Below are 19,737 nucleotides of genomic sequence, written 5' to 3' on the forward strand. Positions count from 1 at the left end.
TTCTAGAAATAAATCCACTATTAAATCCACACTTAAGAACATGGCTAAACTGACCTGAAGTTATGAGGTCTCAAGGTCACTAGAAGTCTCAGAGCCAGCCTAGCTAGAGTCCGTGCTGTGTTGGAGAGGCTTGTCTGTTCCTCTTGTCCAGCTATCATTTCTCTTCTGGGTCCCAGTCAGCCCCAGGGCCCCTGACTTGGCTGTAGCTGTGCCTGGTCAGGGCAGGCAGGCTGTGTCAGTTGTCTCCAAGGGCCACTTCACCCTCTTCCCCCCAACTTGATCACCATCTCCCGCATCATATCATTTATACATAGATGACCCAACCGAAGTTTAGTCCTTGGTTCTTTAGTACTTAGATTCTGAGACTCACCAGTGGCTTTTAAGTGTTTTAAAGTAACCATTCTTGATCTTTGACATGAATTATTGCACAAATCATTCTTTTTAAATTGCATAAGGAATGTACTTTTTGGGTTACAAGTTAATAAAAAGGAACTAATTTGACTACTTCACAAGGAACACATTTCCATTTTCCAGTTTGGCTAAACTTCAGTTAGGAACTAACTTGTCAGTAATTTGATTATGTTAATCAGGATATGCATATAATCCAGGAGGTAGAAGAAGAAATACTTTTGCTATAAATTTCAAACTCCTCTATCTCCTTTTAGTTACACATTATGCATAAGAAAAAAAATCACCAAATTAGGATAATACAGCTCAACTGTAAAGCAAATTAATTCAGCCAGATAGCTTTGTGAGAAAAAGAAAATGTTGGGGAGACTATTCAAAGTACAGGTAGAGAAACCTTCTGAAGTACTTGTTAGTCATAATTAGGCACACAGTAGAATTCGTCAGGATCCCAGCACAGGAAACACATAGCACACTCAAGTTGTGTAATTAAGGAAAGTAGTGAAGGACTATTTACAAAGTGTGGGCAAGGTTTTAAGGAAGCCAAGAGGGGCTAAAAAAAACCCTTAGGCTTCAGGGTTCTGCATTCACATGGCCTCTTCCAAGGCCCTCTCCTTAAAATCTATAATCCAGAATTTTGTGTTCTTTGTCTTAAAGAAAACTCTCAAAATTACATATGCCTCATGCCCCACAAGACTTCATTCTACCTCAAGCAATAGCTAATGAAGCCTTCCCATCTGGCACCTGGTGAGGTCCTTTCCCATCTTAGGCTTGAAGGAGCAAGAGGGGAAAGCGGCTCGGGAATGTGGGGAGAGGGAACAGCAGCGGAGGTGGGCTGCCTGGCAGAAGCCCTGGTCACACCCAGCCACACCCAACCCAGAGCCCAACTAAGAGATGGAGAGATTAGGGAGGAAATCAGGGCCTCCCACTGGCTGAACCTAACCAAATCCTAAGGACAAGAAAGTCAGTTTCTACCTTCCATCATAACTGGGAGCCTGGGGCACAGACAAGTCTGAGGGGGGGTGAGCCTACGGAAAGATCCAGCACACTCTATCTACAGTTACCTGGATTCTAAAGACAGAGCTCCATCACAAGAGAGGGCTCATTGGCTGTTTATGCTATCACATCCATTGCTGTACTGCGTGGCCTAGGAGAAAGCATGTAGGCCATACCTTCATAAAAGTGACATATTAATCATTCTAGTAAAGTCTTATTTTTCTAATGATACATTATAATTTCTAACAGGAAAAAATACCGAGCTACCTTTTAGAAAGCCTGATTTGTGTCTTAGAAAAAATAATTCGATTCTACAGGTCACAGGTTGCCTCTTTAAGGTGAGGAGAAAATTCTGGCACAATGTAGACACTCAATAATTATCAGTGGAATGAATGAGTAAATGATCCTACAATTCAGACATTCCATGATCTTATCTTTTATCTTCCTTTCTGATTGATCATGTGTCAATGGCTTGAAACAATTAGGTTTCACTTTGTCTCTGTCAAAGTATAAATGACTTAAAGACAATACCAACCCGAAACTGGGAGTCTGCTTTTTAAAAGAAGCTTTTGGGGAGAATGAAAATTTAACTTTTATAATTGATGGCTTTTGTATTCAGTGACACCTCTTTTTCAGGACACAGGTTAATCTGGAAGTTAAAAAGTCTGTCACTATTCTTTCACCCAATAGTATACCTTTGATTGTATCCAGCAGGATGATGTTGTTTGGCCTGAAGTGACAGCATTAGAAAAAAAAAAAAAAAAAAACCACAACCATTGAAGTGTAAGTAGAGAGCCATGTGTTACATTATGTTGAAACGACAGAGAAAAGATTTTTTTTAAAAAAAGAAAAATAGCATCAGAGATGGGGTGGGCACTAGAAGTGGTGACAAATATTAGAAGCAGCATGGGGCAAGCAAACATTCCACCCTGGGAGACTGGGAGGAGTGGCATCGGAAGTTGTTTCTGAAGCCCTAACATCAAGGATTATTGGTTATATCATATGAAATTGGACTGTAGATCAAAAATCGCCAAATGTCACAGTTTCATATACCTTTTCATTACAGTCTGTGGGTCATTTAGTGTAAGCCTTAGTCTTCACTCCTTCTAACAGCCCTGGAAGAAATCACTATTGTAGCACAAATGTAGTAAGAGAGGTTCATAGTTCTGTCTCCAGAATCATAAAGAAGTAGCTAAATTATATCTAGTATACTCTTAGACAACTGAATCATATATAATAGAAAATATTTTAAAAGTTAAAATGAAAAGCTTCTGTGCTTAATAGATCAGAGTTCATTTATGTGAACATTTCTTTATTCTTTTTGCTGTGCGTGTGTCTGTCTGTGTGTGTGTATGTGTGTGTGTGTGTGTGTATAGAACAGGCCACATATATTATCCCAATCAATGTCAGAAAGGAAAACACAAATGGAAAGGTGGGGAGGATAGTTAATTTATTTTTAATGCCTATTCCGAATCAATGTCTGTGGTATCAGGGATCTGTATGTGGATCCTCCCTTAAACTTAACTTCATCTGCCTGGTGTTTCTGATACTGAGATGATATTCTGCCATACACTTATCATGGGAAAATACAATTTTAACTTTAATTCTAAAAGTCTTCAGAATGAATATCCTGGAAGTTATAAAAAAAAAAAAAGAATGATGTCTCATAAAAGTCTTTCTTTAAGATGGACTGGAGTGCAGTGGTGTAATTTTGGCTCACTGCAAACTCTACCTCCTGGGTTCAAGTGATCCTCCGGCATAGGACAACAGGCATGCCCCACCTCACCTGGCTAACTTTTTTTTTTTTTTTTTTGAGACAGAGTCTTGCTCTGCCAGGCTGGAGTGCAGTGGCGCCATCTCAGCTTACTGCAACCTCCGCCTCCCGGGTTCAAGCAATTCTCTTGCCTCAGCCTCCCAAGTAGCTGGGACTACAGGCACGTGCCACCACACCTGGCTAATTTTTTGTATTTTTAGTAGAGACGGGGTTTCATCATGTTAGCCAGGATGGCCTCGATCTCTTGACCTCGGAATCTGCCCACCTTGGCTTCCCAAAGTGCTGGAATTACAGGCATGAGCCACCACGCTCGGCCCTATTTTTGTATTTCTTAGTAGGACAAGTTTCACCATCTTGGCCAGTCTGGTCTTGAACTCCTGACCTTAAGTGATCCGCTGGCCTCAGCCCCCCAAAGTGCTGGGATTACAGGTGTGAACCACCATGCCTGGCCTTGTTTTTCTGTGTGTGTTTCTCCTTTTTCTCCCCCTTCCCCACTCCCCGTCTTCGTTCTTTAGTTAGCTGTCACGAGTCTGAAGTCTTTCTTGCTTTTATTGAACAGAATTTTCTAACCCCTATTTTAACTTTTAAAGTTGAAGTGTAAAGTAGCTAAAATTCCTGTATTTTTAAGCCACACAACTCATGCTATTTTTTTTTTTTTTTACAAAAAAACTACTCAGAAAAAAAAGTTGCTCACTAGCACAAACACACATATGCATATATTGTAAACAAGTAACATGGCCAATGCTATCATTTACAGTAATATCCAGTTGACTCATTCCCATGTGGCTGAATTGAAAAGCTAAGGTATCTTTCAGAAATCAACAAAGTGAGAGCTCTTAGGGAATCACAGGTGTTTAAAAAAAAAAGTTACTTTTGTACATTGATGACCACATTTTAGAAGGATGCACAGGTGAGTACATGTAACAAGATTTTGTTCCACTTTCCTGAGTCAGATTTGGGCTGAGAGGCAGCAGTAAACCTGTGCACCAGTAGCTCCATCAACACGTGGAATCCTCACTCAGGCAGAATAAAGCTGCCAAGTCTTGACCACACTAAGTTTTAGGCAGATAAGATTTTCATTCTGATTTGTTTAGAACAATGTTTCTAGTTGTCTCCAAGAGCATTGACAACTCCTTTTTTGAAAGGGAGGAGGGATGTTACTAATTCTTTAGTAGCAGCAAATACTTTATGTCCACCTCTAGCTGTCAGTTCCCCATGCTAGCTGTTGGGAAGGCAACAGGACATTTTTCCTGTTCTCAAGGAGCTTACATTCACTGGGGAATGAAAAGGTGGGAAACATAGGAAAACTTATTATTATTTTATTTTATAAGAAACATCACTTTACTCAAAATGTTATTAGATTTCTGTCACTTTTTTTTTTTTTTTTTTTTTTTTTTTTTTTTTTTTTGAGATGGAATTTCGCTCTTGTCAGCCAGGCTGGAGTGCAATGAAGTGATCTCAGTTTACTGCAACCTCCGCCTCCTGGATTCAAGCAATTCTCCTGCTTCAGCCTCCTGAGTAGCTGGGATTACAAGCAACCACCACCATGCCCGGCTAATTTTTGTATTTTTAGTAGAGACGGGGTTTCACCACATTGACCAGGCTGGTCTCGAACTCCTGACCTCAGGTGATCCGCCTGCCTCGGCCTCCCAAAATGCTGGGATTACAGGTGTGAGCCACTGCACCCAGTCTAGATTTCTTAAAGATGTAAATAGATTATAAACATAGAACAAGTGTCAATGACCCATAATTGTATTAAAATGTAAAAACTTAGTTTTGTTCCCATAGTTACTATAAAAAGGAAAAACCCTTAGATAGTTAAATTTAGCAGAATTTATTTAAGCAAGGAAAAAAAGAAAAAATTCATGATTCGGCCAGCTTCAGAACCAGAACAGTTTCAAAACCTCTAACATTTACATTATCTCCTTAACTAATGGGTAGCAAATGTTACAAGGTAACATTTACTAAGTGGTAATAGTAGTAATATATAGTAGTATATATGGTAGGCGCTGCCACACCACGAAGGTTGAGAATCACCCAACAGCACTGCAGCTAGTGCTGCCTGTGCCTCTACACGCTGCTGGAATATGATCTTGTGGATGGTTACATGTGCCCCTAATGAGCCACATTTCATATTAGCCAACAAGAACACTCTAAAGCAGGTCCTAGCACACAACCCATGTGCTATCTCTACAATAGTCCTGTTGTGGACTGCTCCATCCCAGTTGGACATGGATGATGGGAGGGTGCCAAGTGCAGGTTCTGCACTATAAGGTGTGCAGGCTGCCTTAAGTAAGGTGGGCAGAAAATACACAGTAAAAAGGTAAATACAAAGGAGGACCTGGGATTGCATGTGCTCTGAGAACACCCAGCCTGGGAACCCTCAGGACCCTGCCCAGGCCTGTGGGAAAGCCAGGGGCAGAGGAATCTGAGGAAGCATGAAGAAGCTTGATGGTCACTCATGGCCTCTTTGCAAAACACTCCCCTTCCTAGCAAATTATCATCAAGCCTGGAAAGGTGGTGGGTCTGTGGCTTCCCATCCTAGGTTTAAGACCCCAGACCCAAAGGCTCAAACCTAAGAAGGTCCCTCTCTGACAACTCCCAGGCCAACTAGTTTTTTTGTTCTCCATTTGCCTTAGTTTCCCCATGAACAATGGAAAGAAACAATTCCTGGTTGAAAAGAAATATGTATTGCATTTAGGAAGGGGTGTTCCTCAAAGATGTGACTGAGGGCTTTACTCAGGAGGCATGGGGCATTCTGAGCCCTGCTCAGATGATCCTGTTTGGAAATATGATCCTGGATATCCACAGGGACCTGGTCCCATGGGAGAAGACTGCATTCCCCTGTAAACGAGTCTATCATTTGAAATGACACTAGATCCCTCATTAAGAACTGCATAACGTGGCTGGGTACAGTGGCTCACAGCTATCATCCCAGCACTTTGGAAGGCTGAGGCAGGAGGATCACTTAATCCCAAGAGTTTGAGACTAGCCTGAGCAACATGGTGAAACTCTCTACAAAAAAGTTAAAAATTAGCTGGGCATGGTGGCACATGCCTATAGTCTTAGCTACTTGGGAAGCTGAGGTGGAAGGGTCACTTGAGCCCAGGAGGTTGAGGCTGCAGTGAGCTGTGATCGTGCCACTGCACTCCAGCCTGGTCAATACAGTGAGACCCTGTGAAATGTGCACCCAAGACAGATGGATTGTGCCACACAGTGCATTTCTATTCTTTATTTCCCAGGGGAAAAACTCTGTTTCTAAAGAGATTGTATCTTAACTTCATTTATATATACCCATCTTAAATGTACAGTTTGATGAGTTTTGAAAGATATGTACTCATGTGTAACCATCACCACAATCAAGATATAGAACTTTAACCCTCAACGTTCCTTTGTGCCTCTTCCCTGTTGCGCCACCACCACTTGCCACCAACTGACCCCACCCTCAGGCAACCACCAACCTACTTTCTATCATTATAGATTAGATTTGCACTGGCTAGAATGTCATATAAATGGAACCATACAGTATGTAACATTTGGAGTCTGCTTCTCAAAAGCATTTAGCATCCATATCCTTACATGTTTCAGAAGTCTGTTCCTTTTTTATTGCTGAATAATACTCTGCTGTGTAGATGTACCACAATTTGTTTATCTGTTCACAAGCTGTGTCCAGTGACTTTGAGCTGTTTCCAGTTTTAGCTATTATGAATGAATGAAGCCACTATGAACATTCATGTATTTTTAGGAAATTCAGCAGTCTGGCTGGTGATAAACAGGCTGACCCCTCTGAGGGGAGGAGGAGTCAAGTAGTTGAGCCAAGTTGAAGAGCAAGCAACTAGTTTTGTAAAAAGCATCTAATAGCCAAAAAAAAAAAAAAAAAAAAAAAAAAAAAATGCGTTTTAATGCCTATACTGAGCATAGAGAGGACTGCTGATCAAGCGTCTTTGCTGCATGGGAAAAGCAGATTGCAACATCATTGGCAGGACAGAGTAATACATATACTTAGTTGTTTTATTTTGACGGGGAATGGAATTAAGCCAAGACTCAAACCTATTTTCCCTGGCTACTTCTTCAAGATACGTTTGAAGGCCTGTCCAGACAGCAGAGACAAAGAGCTCTATGTCAGAGTCAGACTTTACCTGTGGTGGGACCTTGGACAAATGGGCACTAAAAAAAGACTACCTACCTAGCTGTTGGGAAGATAAAATGAAAGTGTGTGAATCACAAGGGCCTGATCCATAAGGATAGCTCAGTAAACATGTATTATGATTTAAAAATCATGTCATACTTTTGACTTGTAAAATAATCCAAATGTTTCCTTAGGAAGTTACAATATTTTAATTTTTTCCCTTAAATCATACTTCGAATTCTTCCTATATTATTTATATAACCATTGAAGAATCGGATTAATCAAAATCTGGTTAGATTTTAAAATCGTATGACGTCAGGTACAAGAGCTCCGAGCGGCTGCACCATTGGTTCATTGCAGCAGCAACAGCTGTCTAGTCCCAAAGCGCCCACCAGGTACTTCTAAGACCAGGAGAGTCTTAGAACCTTGAGAGCAAATCTGATTCATGCGCACTTCCTCGGGAGCTGCCTCTGGGGGGTGGGTGACCCGTAGTCTGTTCCTCTGGGCCGACTGTGGTTCTCGGGTGGCGGCGGCAGAACCTCCGCGGCCTCTAAAAGGGGCCCCTGTGGCGGAATGGAAGGAGCATGGGGTGGGCAGGAGGCGACTTGGATTTGAATTCTGACTTTACTGCTCTGACCGCCTCTCCCCCCCACCCCAATTTTGTGTCTCTTTATGGGCTGGCTGAGCTTCCTTTCCTCATCTGTGTGGTAACAGCATGACCTTACTGGGCTGTAGCGGGGTGACACTATGTTACAGTACCAGGACTGTCTCAACAAATGCTTGTTGACCTGTTAATTTCATGCGTTATCTTTCCTATTTCCCATCGCCAAAGTCCATTTGCTGCATGTAACTCAAACGCAATGGAGCTTCAAAGGGTGATTGGGGAACCTCCCCGTAGTCGGTACTGTCCTGAATGTTCCTCTTCCAGGAAAGGTGGGGCTCTTTCCTGCGTCGCCAGGACTGAAGCTAGCACCTGGGTTTTCAATATAAGAGTTCATTCTTAAGAAATACTGTATTCTTAAGAAATACAGTAGCCGCACGTTTGGCCTGGTTTCAGAGGAGTCCTTACGCAAATACGCTTCCCTCTCCTAGGAGCCAGGCCGGGCTCGCCGCCCCTGCTCCCTCACTTTCCCAGGCTCGCCTCCTCCTCTTCCTGCCCACCTCTATACCCCGCACCTACCCAGTCCCCACTCTGGCAAACGCCGGTGCGCCACCCTCGCATGGGTGGGCCGGACCCTGGGGCTCCGTGCGCCCCCGGAACCACACGTGTGGCAAGGAACGGGTCCCGGGGCGGAGTACGCAGAGTCCCAAGCGCATCCTTCAGCCACACCTCCTCGGCTCTAGGGGGCGGTGAGCAAAGGCGGTCACCCCTGCAACCTCACCCGCTACCCCCATGCACTCCTCAGTGTTCACATGGTAGGAACTCCCACAGGCAAAAGCCTTTCCGGTGCGCTCAGCAGCCGCGAGATCACTCGGGTGTTTGAACGCTCGCGCGCTCCTCCCATTGGAGCCCGGGCTAAGGCGGGGCCCAGGTGCTCGCTTCCTCCCAGCTTGCTTAAGGTTTTCATGTTGCAAGTACTATATGTTGAACCCAGGTGGCTTCTTACTGTTCTGGAGGAGAAGGCTGCTAGGACTCGTTTTTTTTTCTTCGTCCTCCTTCCCTCCTACAAAAAGAAAGGGCGGTGTTTCGGGAAAAAGTCCGCCTTAGGATACTTTAGTGTGTTTACTGCTGCCCCATGGTCACATGCACGGCTGTTTATAAATTGTATCTTTATTGAGGAAGAAGGTAAAAAACCTAGAGAGGGCAAGGAACTATTTATTTTGTATATGTGATTATTTGGACCGTTCAAATTTTCCTTTAAAAAACAAGAATTATAATTCAAAGAAAATGCTATTCTGACTACTGCCAGAAATTTAAGATGTTTAAGCAAAATTCAAAAGTAAAACCAGAGTTTATTTTGTTGGAATGAATGTAACATAAACATAACTTTATCATTTTCAATTAGAAATTCTGGTCTGTTATCATTTTGGCTGGTAGTTCTGTAATGTACGTCTAAGGGGAAAAACACCAGATTCTCATATGTTCCCTCCTCATCCCTTTTATTTTTCAGTCCAGAGCACAACCTCCAGAAGACAACAGAAGGAAGCCAGTTTTGGGGAAACTTGGCACTCTATTCACTGCAGGAAGGAGAAGAAACAGTAGAAACGGGTTAGAGAGTCCCACCAGATCAAATGCCAAACCACTCTCTCCCAAAGATGTGGTAGCCTCTTCTAAGCTCCCAGAGAGAGAGAGTGAGAGGAGCAGATCTCAGAGCAGCCAACTGAAGCAAACGGACACAAGCGAGGATGGCTCCCCCTGGGAGAATCCCCGAGAGGCAGAGGGCGAGCTCCCCGAGAGCGGTGGCCCCGCAGCCGCCCCTGACGCCGAGCTGTCACCTCGCTGGAGCAGCAGTGCAGCGGCTGTGGCTGTGCAGCAGTGCCATGAAAATGATTCACCCCAATTAGAACCTCTGGAGGCAGAGGGAGAGCCTTTCCCAGATGCCACCACCACTGCCAAGCAGCTGCATTCCTCGCCGGGAAATTCCTCCAGGCAAGAGAACTCAGAGACGCCCGCCCGCAGTCCGGGGGAGGACGCTTCACCAGGTGCTGGCCACGAACAGGAGGCTTTCCTGGGTGTGAGGGGTGCGCCAGGGTCGCCCACCCAGGAGCAGCCCGCGGGAGGACTAGGCGAGGCGCCTAACGGAGCCCCCAGTGTGTGTGCCGAAGAAGGCTCCCTGGGGCCCCGCAACGCCCGCAGCCAGCCTCCCAAGGGCGCGTCTGATTTGCCAGGTGAGCCTCCGGCCGAGGGCGCAGCGCACTCGGCCAGCTCCGCGCAGGCAGACTGCACAGCCCACCCTAAGGGTCACGCCCACCCTGCTAAGGTGCTAACTTTGGACATCTACTTGAGTAAGACTGAGGGGGCACAAGTGGACGAGCCGGTCGTGATTACTCCCACGGCGGAAGATTGCGGTGACTGGGACGACATGGAGAAGAGGTCGAGCGGCCGCAGGTCGGGGAGGCGGAGGAGGTCGCAGAAATCCACCGACTCCCCCGGCGCGGACGCCGAGCTCCCTGAGAGCCCTGCCAGGGACAACGCGGTGTTCGACGACGAGGTGGCGCCAAACGCGGCCAGCGATAACGCCTCGGCGGAAAAGAAAGTGAAATCTACGCGGGCAGCCCTCGACGGGGGCGTTGCCTCCGCTGCGAGCCCAGAGTCCAAGCCCGGCCCCGGTCCCAAAGGGCAGCTCCGAGGGGAGTCGGACCGGAGCAAACAGCCACCCCCGGCTTCGTCCCCTACGAAGAGGAAGGGCAGGAGCCGTGCCCTCGAGGCCGTGCCCGCCCCGCCCGCCAGCGGCCCCCGGGCTCCCGCCAAGGAGTCCCCACCCAAGAGGGTGCCCGATCCCGGCCCGGTCACCAAGGGCGCTGCGGCCGAGAGCGGGGAGGAGGCGGCGCGGGCCGTCCCCCGCGAGCTCCCTGTCAAGAGCAGCTCGCTGCTGCCGGAGATCAAGCCCGAGCACAAGAGGGGCCCGCTCCCCAACCACTTCGATGGCCGGGCAGAGGGAGGTCGAAGCAGAGAGCTGGGCAGAGCGGCCGGAGCGCCTGGAGCTTCTGACGCCGACGGCTTGAAGCCCAGGAACCATTTCGGCGTGGGCAGGTCGACAGTGACCACTAAAGTGACCCTGTAAGTAGCCGCGCAAGTCCCGGCCGAGTTGCTGTCCGCACACGTGCTAGGGGTCCGCTGTGAGAGACTCGGGGTCTTTGCATTGTGGAAGAAATGTCTGGTCACTGAACTTTCCCCTCCATGCTGAACTTAAGATAGTGAAGGGCCAGTTTACACCGTCGAGATTTAAGATGACACCTGTGGCAGCCTCCTCAGTTAATTCCCTTTTTAACACAAGATTTAAGTTTAACGAATGTAAAAATAGGATATCCCTTGAAGCTCAACGTTTATGTGGATGAGAGATAAGACCTCACAGCCTGACATGAGCTGATTCTATTCTTTATTCAAAATGTACAAGGGTGTTCCAACGTGGGATGTTCTTAAAATGCATGTGCTGTGAATTTCAAAATATGGAGCAAACAGTAACATGTTAAATACGATCCAGTAGCTTTGACATGTGTGAGTTTTAAGAGAATTTGCAGAACCTTTTATGGAACTCAGTGCATTTATTGGCAAAAAGCTTAAACACACACACGCACACACACACACACACACACACACAAGAAAATTTCGTAATACAAGTATCTTGGTTGCTTCTTCCCCTTTATAATGTTAGGGAGTCTGGTGATACTTTTGGACCCAGGTTGAAAAGTAGTTTTCAGTTACTGAAATAAAGATCAGTGTTCTTACTGGAAGATTATTTGCTATATGAAAGCAGCTGTGACAGGTGTGAGTTTAAGATAATTCCAAAACATTTTATGGAACTTAGTGCATTATTGGCCTAAGCCTTTTTCAAAAAGTCCCTAATTTATGTATCTTGGTTGCTTCTTCTTCCTTGTGCTGCATGAAAGCACAAAACAACTGTGACTACTTGCTGTTAAGTTTATTCATTTCACAATACTTTCTGTGCAAGATATTGTGCTAGTCACTGTGGGGGAAAAAAACTCTACAACTATGACTCAGGATATTGCCCTGAAATTTTTATAGCCCCATCTGGCACACAAAAAGCACACAAATCAACTAACAATACAAGATGATATATCTGATGAAATTGCCAAACGAATGTTACCATCTGTAAAGCCTGGGGAAGTGCTAGCGAGGAAGAAATCACTGCTAGTGCTTTGGGGGAGCTGGGCCTTGTGCCTGGATGATAAATGCAATGTATAGGTGGACAGGATAGGGAAGGTACTCTATGAAACTGATAAGACCCTCCCTTCCCACACTTCTGCTCCCTCACCACTCCTACTTAGCACAGGTGAATAATGATTAAGTGCTTAAGTTTTTCCTCCATTCATATATTTGTTCAAAGAGTGGGTATTTTAACAACATTATCATTATAATTCTTGAACTTAATGGTTTCTGTCATTCTATTTGATTTCTTGGATAAGTAAGCTTTAGAGGAGGAGAGTTCTGATTGGGAGAACTCTGAGAACTCTGAGAGGGAAGTATGCTTAATGAATAACTTAACTACCTCACCAACTGCCAACCTGGAGACCTTTGATATAGTCAGTGATTTATTCTGTAATGGTAGGTAGCATCAGAGAAATAAGCTGGGTGAATGATGCCTATTATTTATAGAAGACCAGTGTGATTGAATGCTAAAGCCTCCTAAATGTGAGCCTTAGAGAAACATTGCTGTGTACCTTATGAAGGATGGTTCACCTGTCTTCCAATTAGAAGACACCAGTAGAAAAACCAGAAATGTTACACTGTGAAATAGTAGGCTAAACAAACAGGAAAGATGATCTTATAATGAAATTCTTCGTTTGCTGTTCTCTGTAATAGAACTAAACCAAATATCTCTTTCCCAGTTCTGATTAATTTATACCTAAAAATTTTCTTTACCAGACATTCAATGTATTTGTTTTGCTCAGTGCCTTGCACATGGTCATTTGGCAAATTATTGACTTAAAAATTAATAAGTATGTCTAGTCCTTTGACCCATTTCTTTGTGACTGATGGTTTTTTCAGACCCTTTAATTCTTCCTATGACCATATCGCAAGATGTTAATCAGATTATTCTTTAAAACAATTTGAGACTGAAGAGTAAGAAAAACTATTTCATATTTCCTGAAAAATGACACTGAAGTAGCATGTTCCTTTATGCTGTTAGAAAAATTATTCCTTCAAGTTCTCTACCAAGTGCTGAATGTTGAAATTCTTAAAATGGTATATGTAGAATAAGGAGAATTTTCCTCTTATAATATAACTATGGCTTTTTGGACTCCAAATTATTTTCCCCTGTCTCATAATGAAGGCATTACAACATGAATTATAGGAGCCTTCCTTTTAATCAGTCTGAACTAGGTTAATTGTAGTGACTCTTGGTAGCACAACTTAATAGCACAGAAAGTTTGGTTGTAAATCTTGGTGTAAATATTTAATGTGCAGATATGTGTTTCCTGTCCTTAAGGTAGCCTGTTGGCTAACCTGTAGTGTTTTCTATTTACATCATAAGATATACTTCGATGTTTGAATTGAGTATCCTTCCTTGAAATGATTAGTGAGAATTTTTAAAAAGTATATACTCTGGTATGTGACCATCCCTGATTAACTGATAGCAAATTGAAGCTCTCTATTTCTAATCATCTCACTGGTTTCATAATTTGATCTTTGAGGAAATGCTTATAAATTAATTTTCCTTTTAAATTTAAGGTATGGGCCTGCAATAAGGGAGCCTAAGTATCTTATGGAGATATTGGGGAAAGCAATGCCTGGGAGAAATTTATAAGCAGAGATCAAATTTATTTATTTATTTATTGATTTATTTTTGAGACAGGATCTCACTCTGTTACCCAGGCTGGAGTGCAGTGGCATGATCATGGCTCACTGCAGCCTTGACCTCCCCAGGCTCAGGTGATCCTCCCACCTCAGCCTCCCTAGTAGCAGGGACTACAGGCGCACCACCGTGTCTGGCTAATTTTTGTATTTTTTTAGAGACAGGATTTTGCCATGTTCCCTGGGCTGGTCTCAAACTCCTGGGTTCAAGTGATCCACCTGCCTCGGCCTCCCAAAGTGGTAGGATTACAGGCATCAGCCACTGATCCCAGCCTCAAATTTAGTATCAAGTAAAATTTGTAAAAATTAAAATCTGAATTCTCAGTGCTGCTTTTGGAGAGAATATTTTATCCAGAAGGATAAGGTGACTCACCAGCAGTCATACTGCCTTTCCCTTCTAGAAGCTCCTTAGGCCCAAGCTTCTTTTGTTTTTTTTTTTTCTTTCTTTTGTTTTTTGAGACAGAGTCTCATTTTGTCGCCCAGGCTGGAGTGTAGTGGCACAATCTTGGCTCACTGCAACCTCCACCTCCCAGGTTTAAGCAATTCTCCTGCCTCAGCCTCCCAAGTAGCTGAGATTACAGGCATGTGCCACCACACCCAGCTACCACACCCAGCTAATTTTTGTATTTTTAGTAGAGACAGGCTTTCACCGTGTTGGCCAGGCTAGTCTGGAACTCCTGACCTCAAGTGATCCACCCGCTTTGGCCTCCCAAAGTGTAGGGATTACAAACATGAGCCACTGCAACCAGCCAGGCCCAAGCTTCATGAAGGCCAAGTCCATGAAGGAGAGGCAGTATGGGATTTCAGTGTCTCCGCTTGTGTATTCTCATTATCAAAGTGGCCTCTAAAGTCTATGTTATGTTATGGATCTCATGATAATTCACTGACTTTAAATGATAAAGATGGAAAGAACCAGAGGAGCTCATTCAGGCGGGTATAGTCCAAGCTTATCTGGGGAAGCAGAATAGTATAGTGGTTGGGAGCATGGCATCTGAAACCAGAGCACCTAACTTCAAATTGTGGCCCTGTCACTTATTAGCTGCATAACCTCAGGGAGTTACTTCTTGACACCTCAACTTCCTCAGCCAAAAATAGAATGTATAAAGTTGTATATTAATTAAGCCCAATGAAGCATTTCTCAAGGGCTTGACAATCACTGACTGTTTGTGGTTATGCTTTATCTCTCCCATTTTATAAACCACTGGACCAATGGTTTAGAATTTTTTTTTTTTTTTTTTTGGTTGAGACAGAGTCTCGCTTTGTCACCCAAGCTGGAGTGCAGTGGCACAACCATAGCTCACTGCAGCCTTGATCTTCTGGACCCAAGTGATCTCCTACCTCTGCCTTTGGAGTAGCTGGGACTACAGGCATGCACCACTTCACCTGGTTAATTTTTTTTGTTGTTTTGTAGAGACTGGGTCTCAGTATGTTGCCCAGGCTGGTCTTGAACCCCTTGGCTCAATCGATCCTCCCTCCTTGACCTCCCAAAGTACTGGAAAAAAAAAAAAATATATATATATATATATATATATATAAGCTTTGGACTCTTTTCTTCTAACAAAGTTTAAATAGGAACAATAAATAAAACAGATACTGGGAGTGATTCTGGTTGAAAGGAGAGTGGACAGCCCCATCCCCGTCCCTACTTTCCCCAACTGCAGCCCTTGAAGAGAACCCCAGTGATTCCTTCAACCATAAGATGGGGGAAATAAAAACTACTCTGTTCTAAACCATCTCATTTTTTTTAAAGATGAAGAAGGTAGAGTCTAGAGAGGTAAAGTAACTTGACCAGGTTCACACAGATAATTAGCATAAAAGCCAGGACCAGAGCCAGAGAATGCCAAACAGAGCACATTTTGTTTCTCTGAAAGAAAGCACTGTGTACATTCAAAGACTTATTATTTCCACTGGGGGTAATTATACCCAAGAAATGTGACGGAGAGAGGGGAGACTCTCTTGCCCAAGAAGTGGTGACAAAACCAACAGTTGCACAATCGATAAGTAAATGATGGTACATCCATATGATGGACTTCCACGCAGCATTAAGACAACTTTTCAAACAAATTTTTTGGTAATCTGAAAAATGTTAACTATAAGGTTAAGTCATTTTATTTCTTGAAAAAGCAAGATATCAAATTATATGAACAGAATAATCTCAATTCTATTCAAAATATTTAATTATGCATATAAAAAGATTAGAAACGTATAAAAATGTTAACAGGGATATTGTCTGACTGGTAGGATTATCAGTGATTTTTAAATATTATCCAAAGTTGCTATAGTGAACACACTTACAATCAGGGAAAATCTTATGGGGGAAGGATGAGAGGAATAAAATATCCAAAGAGGTCAATAGTAGATGAATTTTTAAAATCTATCCTTTTGAGATAATATTTTAAAAGTTATGCTAAAATAAAAATACATAATTGATGTTGGAGTATAGGAATGCATTAAATATTTAAATTCCTTCTAATGTTCTTCAGGCCTTAAGATGTCTTCCAACTCTAGTGCCAAGCACTGTGCATACATGCTATGTACTCAATAAATTAGTTCATCCCTCATCCCTAGAGTTTCTTGGCTATATAATCTTCCGATCCCTCATATGCAAGCAAAACACCCATTAAAAATAGTTGATAGTGTACTTAGGACTATTTAAAAATAGTTTCGTTAAAAAACAAATGTGGCAGAGAATGGTGGCTCATGCCTGTAATCCCAGCACTTGGGGAGGCCAAGATGGGAGGATTGCTTGAAGCCAGAGTTTGAGACCAGCCTGGATGACATAGACCCCATTCTACAAAAAAATAAAAATAAAAAAATTAGTTGGGTGTGTGGTATGTGCCTGTAGTCCCAGCTACCTGGGAGGCTGAAGCAGGAGGATTGCCTGAGCCCAGGAGTTCGAGGCTGCAGCAATCTATGATCACACTGCTGTACTCCAGTCTTGGCGACAGAGAAAGACCTTGTCTTAAGAACACGTGTGTGCACACACACACACACACCACACTCCAAATGTTATATATCAGGGAGATGTTGGCTTTTCATAGTTTTATAATTAATTGGTTTGTGTGTTCACTTTTTAAAACTAGGCCAATAACTTTATCTTCCTGCTTTTTCCTCACAGCCCTGCCAAGCCCAAACATGTGGAACTAAATCTTAAAACCCCTAAGAATCTTGATAGTTTGGGAAATGAGCACAATCCGTTTAGCCAGCCAGTTCACAAAGGCAACACTGCCACCAAAATCTCCTTATTTGAAAACAAACGGACAAACAGTAGCCCAAGACACACTGACATTCGAGGCACAAGGAATAATCCTGCCTCTAGTAAAACGTTTGTTGGGAGGGCAAAGCTGAATTTAGCCAAAAAAGCCAAAGAAATGGAACAATCTGAAAAGAAAGTAATGCCAAACAGTTCCCAGAATGGTGTGCTGGTTAAGGAAACTGCTATAGAAACCAAAGTTACTGTCTCAGAAGAAGAGATTCTGCCAGCAACCAGAGGAATGAATGGAGACCCTTCTGAGAATCAAACTTTTGGTCCTCAGCCTAACCAAGATGATAAAGCAGATGTGCAAACAGATGCTGGCTGCCCTTCAGAACCAGTGGCTTCTGCTCTGATTCCTGTCAAGGATCATAAGCTCTTAGAGAAGGAGGACTCAGAGGCTGCAGACAGCAAAAGACTTGTACTTGAAAATGTAACCAATACAGTACAAGACATCCCCACCACTGTGGATACCAAAGATTTACCTCCAACGGCCATGCCAAAGCCGCAGCATACATTTTCTGACTCACAGTCCCCTGCTGAGTCATCTACTGGGCCTTCTCTTTCACTGTCTGCACCCGCTCCTGGGGATGTTCCCAAAGACACAAGTGTTCAATCGCCCATAAGCAGTTTCCCGTGCACTGATCTAAAAGTGTCAGAAAACCATAAAGGATGTGTTTTGCCTGTGTCTCGTCAGAACAATGAGAAAATGCCACTTTCAGAACTTGGAGGAGAAACAACCCCTCCTTTGTCCACAGAGCATAGTCCAGAAGCTGTGGGAAGTGAGTGTCCATCCAGAGTCCTCGTCCAGGTCAGGTCCTTTGTGCTCCCCGTGGAGAGCACCCAGGATGTGAGCTCCCAGGTCATCCCAGAGAGCTCTGAAGTTAGAGAAGTGCAGTTGCCAACTTGTCACAGTAATGAACCTGAAGTGGTTTCCGTTGCAAGTTGTGCTCCCCCACAAGAGGAAGTACTGGGCAATAAGAGCATGTCACCTGAACACTCTCATTGCACAGCAGAGCTTGTGGCAAAATCTGGCCCACAAGTTGTGCCGCCAGCATCAGAGAAAACTCTGCCTATTCAGGCTCAAAGTCAGGGCAGCAGAACACCCCTGATGGCTGAATCCAGTCCCACCAACTCTCCCAGCAGCGGAAATCACTTAGACACTCCTCAAAGGCCAGATCAGACTATTACAAATGGCCAGGATAGCCCTGCCAGCCTTTTGAACATTTCTGCTGGTAGTGATGATAGTGTATTTGATTCTTCTTCTGATATGGAAAAATTCACTGAAATTATAAAACAGATGGATAGTGCAGTTTGTATGCCCATGAAAAGAAAGAAGTCCAGGATGCCAAACTCTCCTGCTCCTCACTTTGCCATGCCTCCTATTCACGAAGACCATTTAGAAAAGGTGTTTGATCCCAATGTGTTTACCTTTGGTTTGGGGAAGAAGAAGGAAAGTCAGCCAGAAATGTCACCGGCTTTACATTTGATGCAGAACCTTGACACAAAATCCAAACTGAGACCCAAACGTGCATCTGCTGAACAGAGTGTCCTCTTCAAGTCCCTGCACACCAACACTAATGGGAACAGTGAGCCTCTGGTGATGCTGGAAATCAATGACAAAGAGAACAGGGATGTCACAAATGGTGGCATTAAGAGATCAAGACTAGAAAAAAGTGCACTTTTCTCAAGCTTGTTATCTTCTTTACCACAAGACAAAATCTTTTCTCCTTCTGTGACATCAGTCAACACTATGACCACGGCTTTCAGTACTTCTCAGAACGGTTCCCTATCTCAGTCTTCAGTGTCACAGCCCACGACTGAGGGTGCCCCGCCCTGTGGTTTGAACAAAGAACAGTCAAATCTTCTACCCGACAACTCCTTAAAGGTCTTCAATTTCAACTCGTCAAATACATCACACTCCAGTTTGAAAAGTCCAAGCCACATGGAAAAATACCCGCAAAAAGAGAAAACCAAAGAAGATCTGGATTCACGAAGCAACCTACACTTGCCAGAAACTAAATTTTCTGAATTATCAAAACTGAAGAACGATGATATGGAAAAGGCTAATCATATTGAAAGTGTTCTTAAATCAAACTTGCCAAACTGTGCAAACAGTGACACCGACTTCATGGGTCTTTTCAAATCAAGCCGGTATGACCCAAGCATTTCTTTTTCTGGAATGTCATTATCAGACACAATGGTAAGTAGCAATGTATTATTATTTATTTGGGGTATTTATAAAGCAAGGAAAGAGAGGGATGATGAGCAACTCATGTTATTCTTTTAGAAATGGTTAAGCTTATGTGCTATAGTTTTTATTCATTCATCACATATTTGAAAACCTGCAATGTACAAGGGACAGTTAGAGTGCAAGAAAAAAATGTACTAAGAGTCTTCACTGAAGGCATCTGTAGTCTTGCAGGGACATAAAGCTACAAATGTTTTAAGGCACATGATCTTTTTTTTTTGAGACAGAATCTCTCTCTGTTGCCCAGGCTGGAGTCCAGTGGCGTGATCTCAGCTCACTGCAACCTCTGCCTCCTGGGTTCAAGCGATTCTTCTGCCTCGGCTTCCCTAGTAGCAGGGAATACAGGCACGTGCCACCATGCCCAGCTAATTTTTGTATTTTTAGTAAAGACTAAAAATACAAATACGGAGGTTTTACCATATTGGCTGGGCTGGTCTCGAACTCCTGACCT

The 19,737-nt window shown here is 43.6% G+C and overlaps 1 protein-coding gene across 1 annotated transcript in view; it reads left to right on the plus strand.

The window, feature by feature from the left end:
- Positions 1-19,737, plus strand: part of CRYBG1 (crystallin beta-gamma domain containing 1) — a 210,078-nt gene that overhangs the window by 142,555 nt on the left and 47,786 nt on the right. The window contains exons 3-4 of the mRNA XM_054489955.2: positions 9,416-11,025; positions 16,901-19,238. Coding sequence (XP_054345930.1) covers positions 9,416-11,025; positions 16,901-19,238 — 3,948 coding nt within the window. The remainder of the gene's footprint in view (positions 1-9,415; positions 11,026-16,900; positions 19,239-19,737) is intronic.

The sequence above is a fragment of the Pongo pygmaeus genome, chromosome 5 (genome assembly GCF_028885625.2).
Source record: "Pongo pygmaeus isolate AG05252 chromosome 5, NHGRI_mPonPyg2-v2.0_pri, whole genome shotgun sequence".
NCBI lineage: Eukaryota > Metazoa > Chordata > Mammalia > Primates > Hominidae > Pongo > Pongo pygmaeus.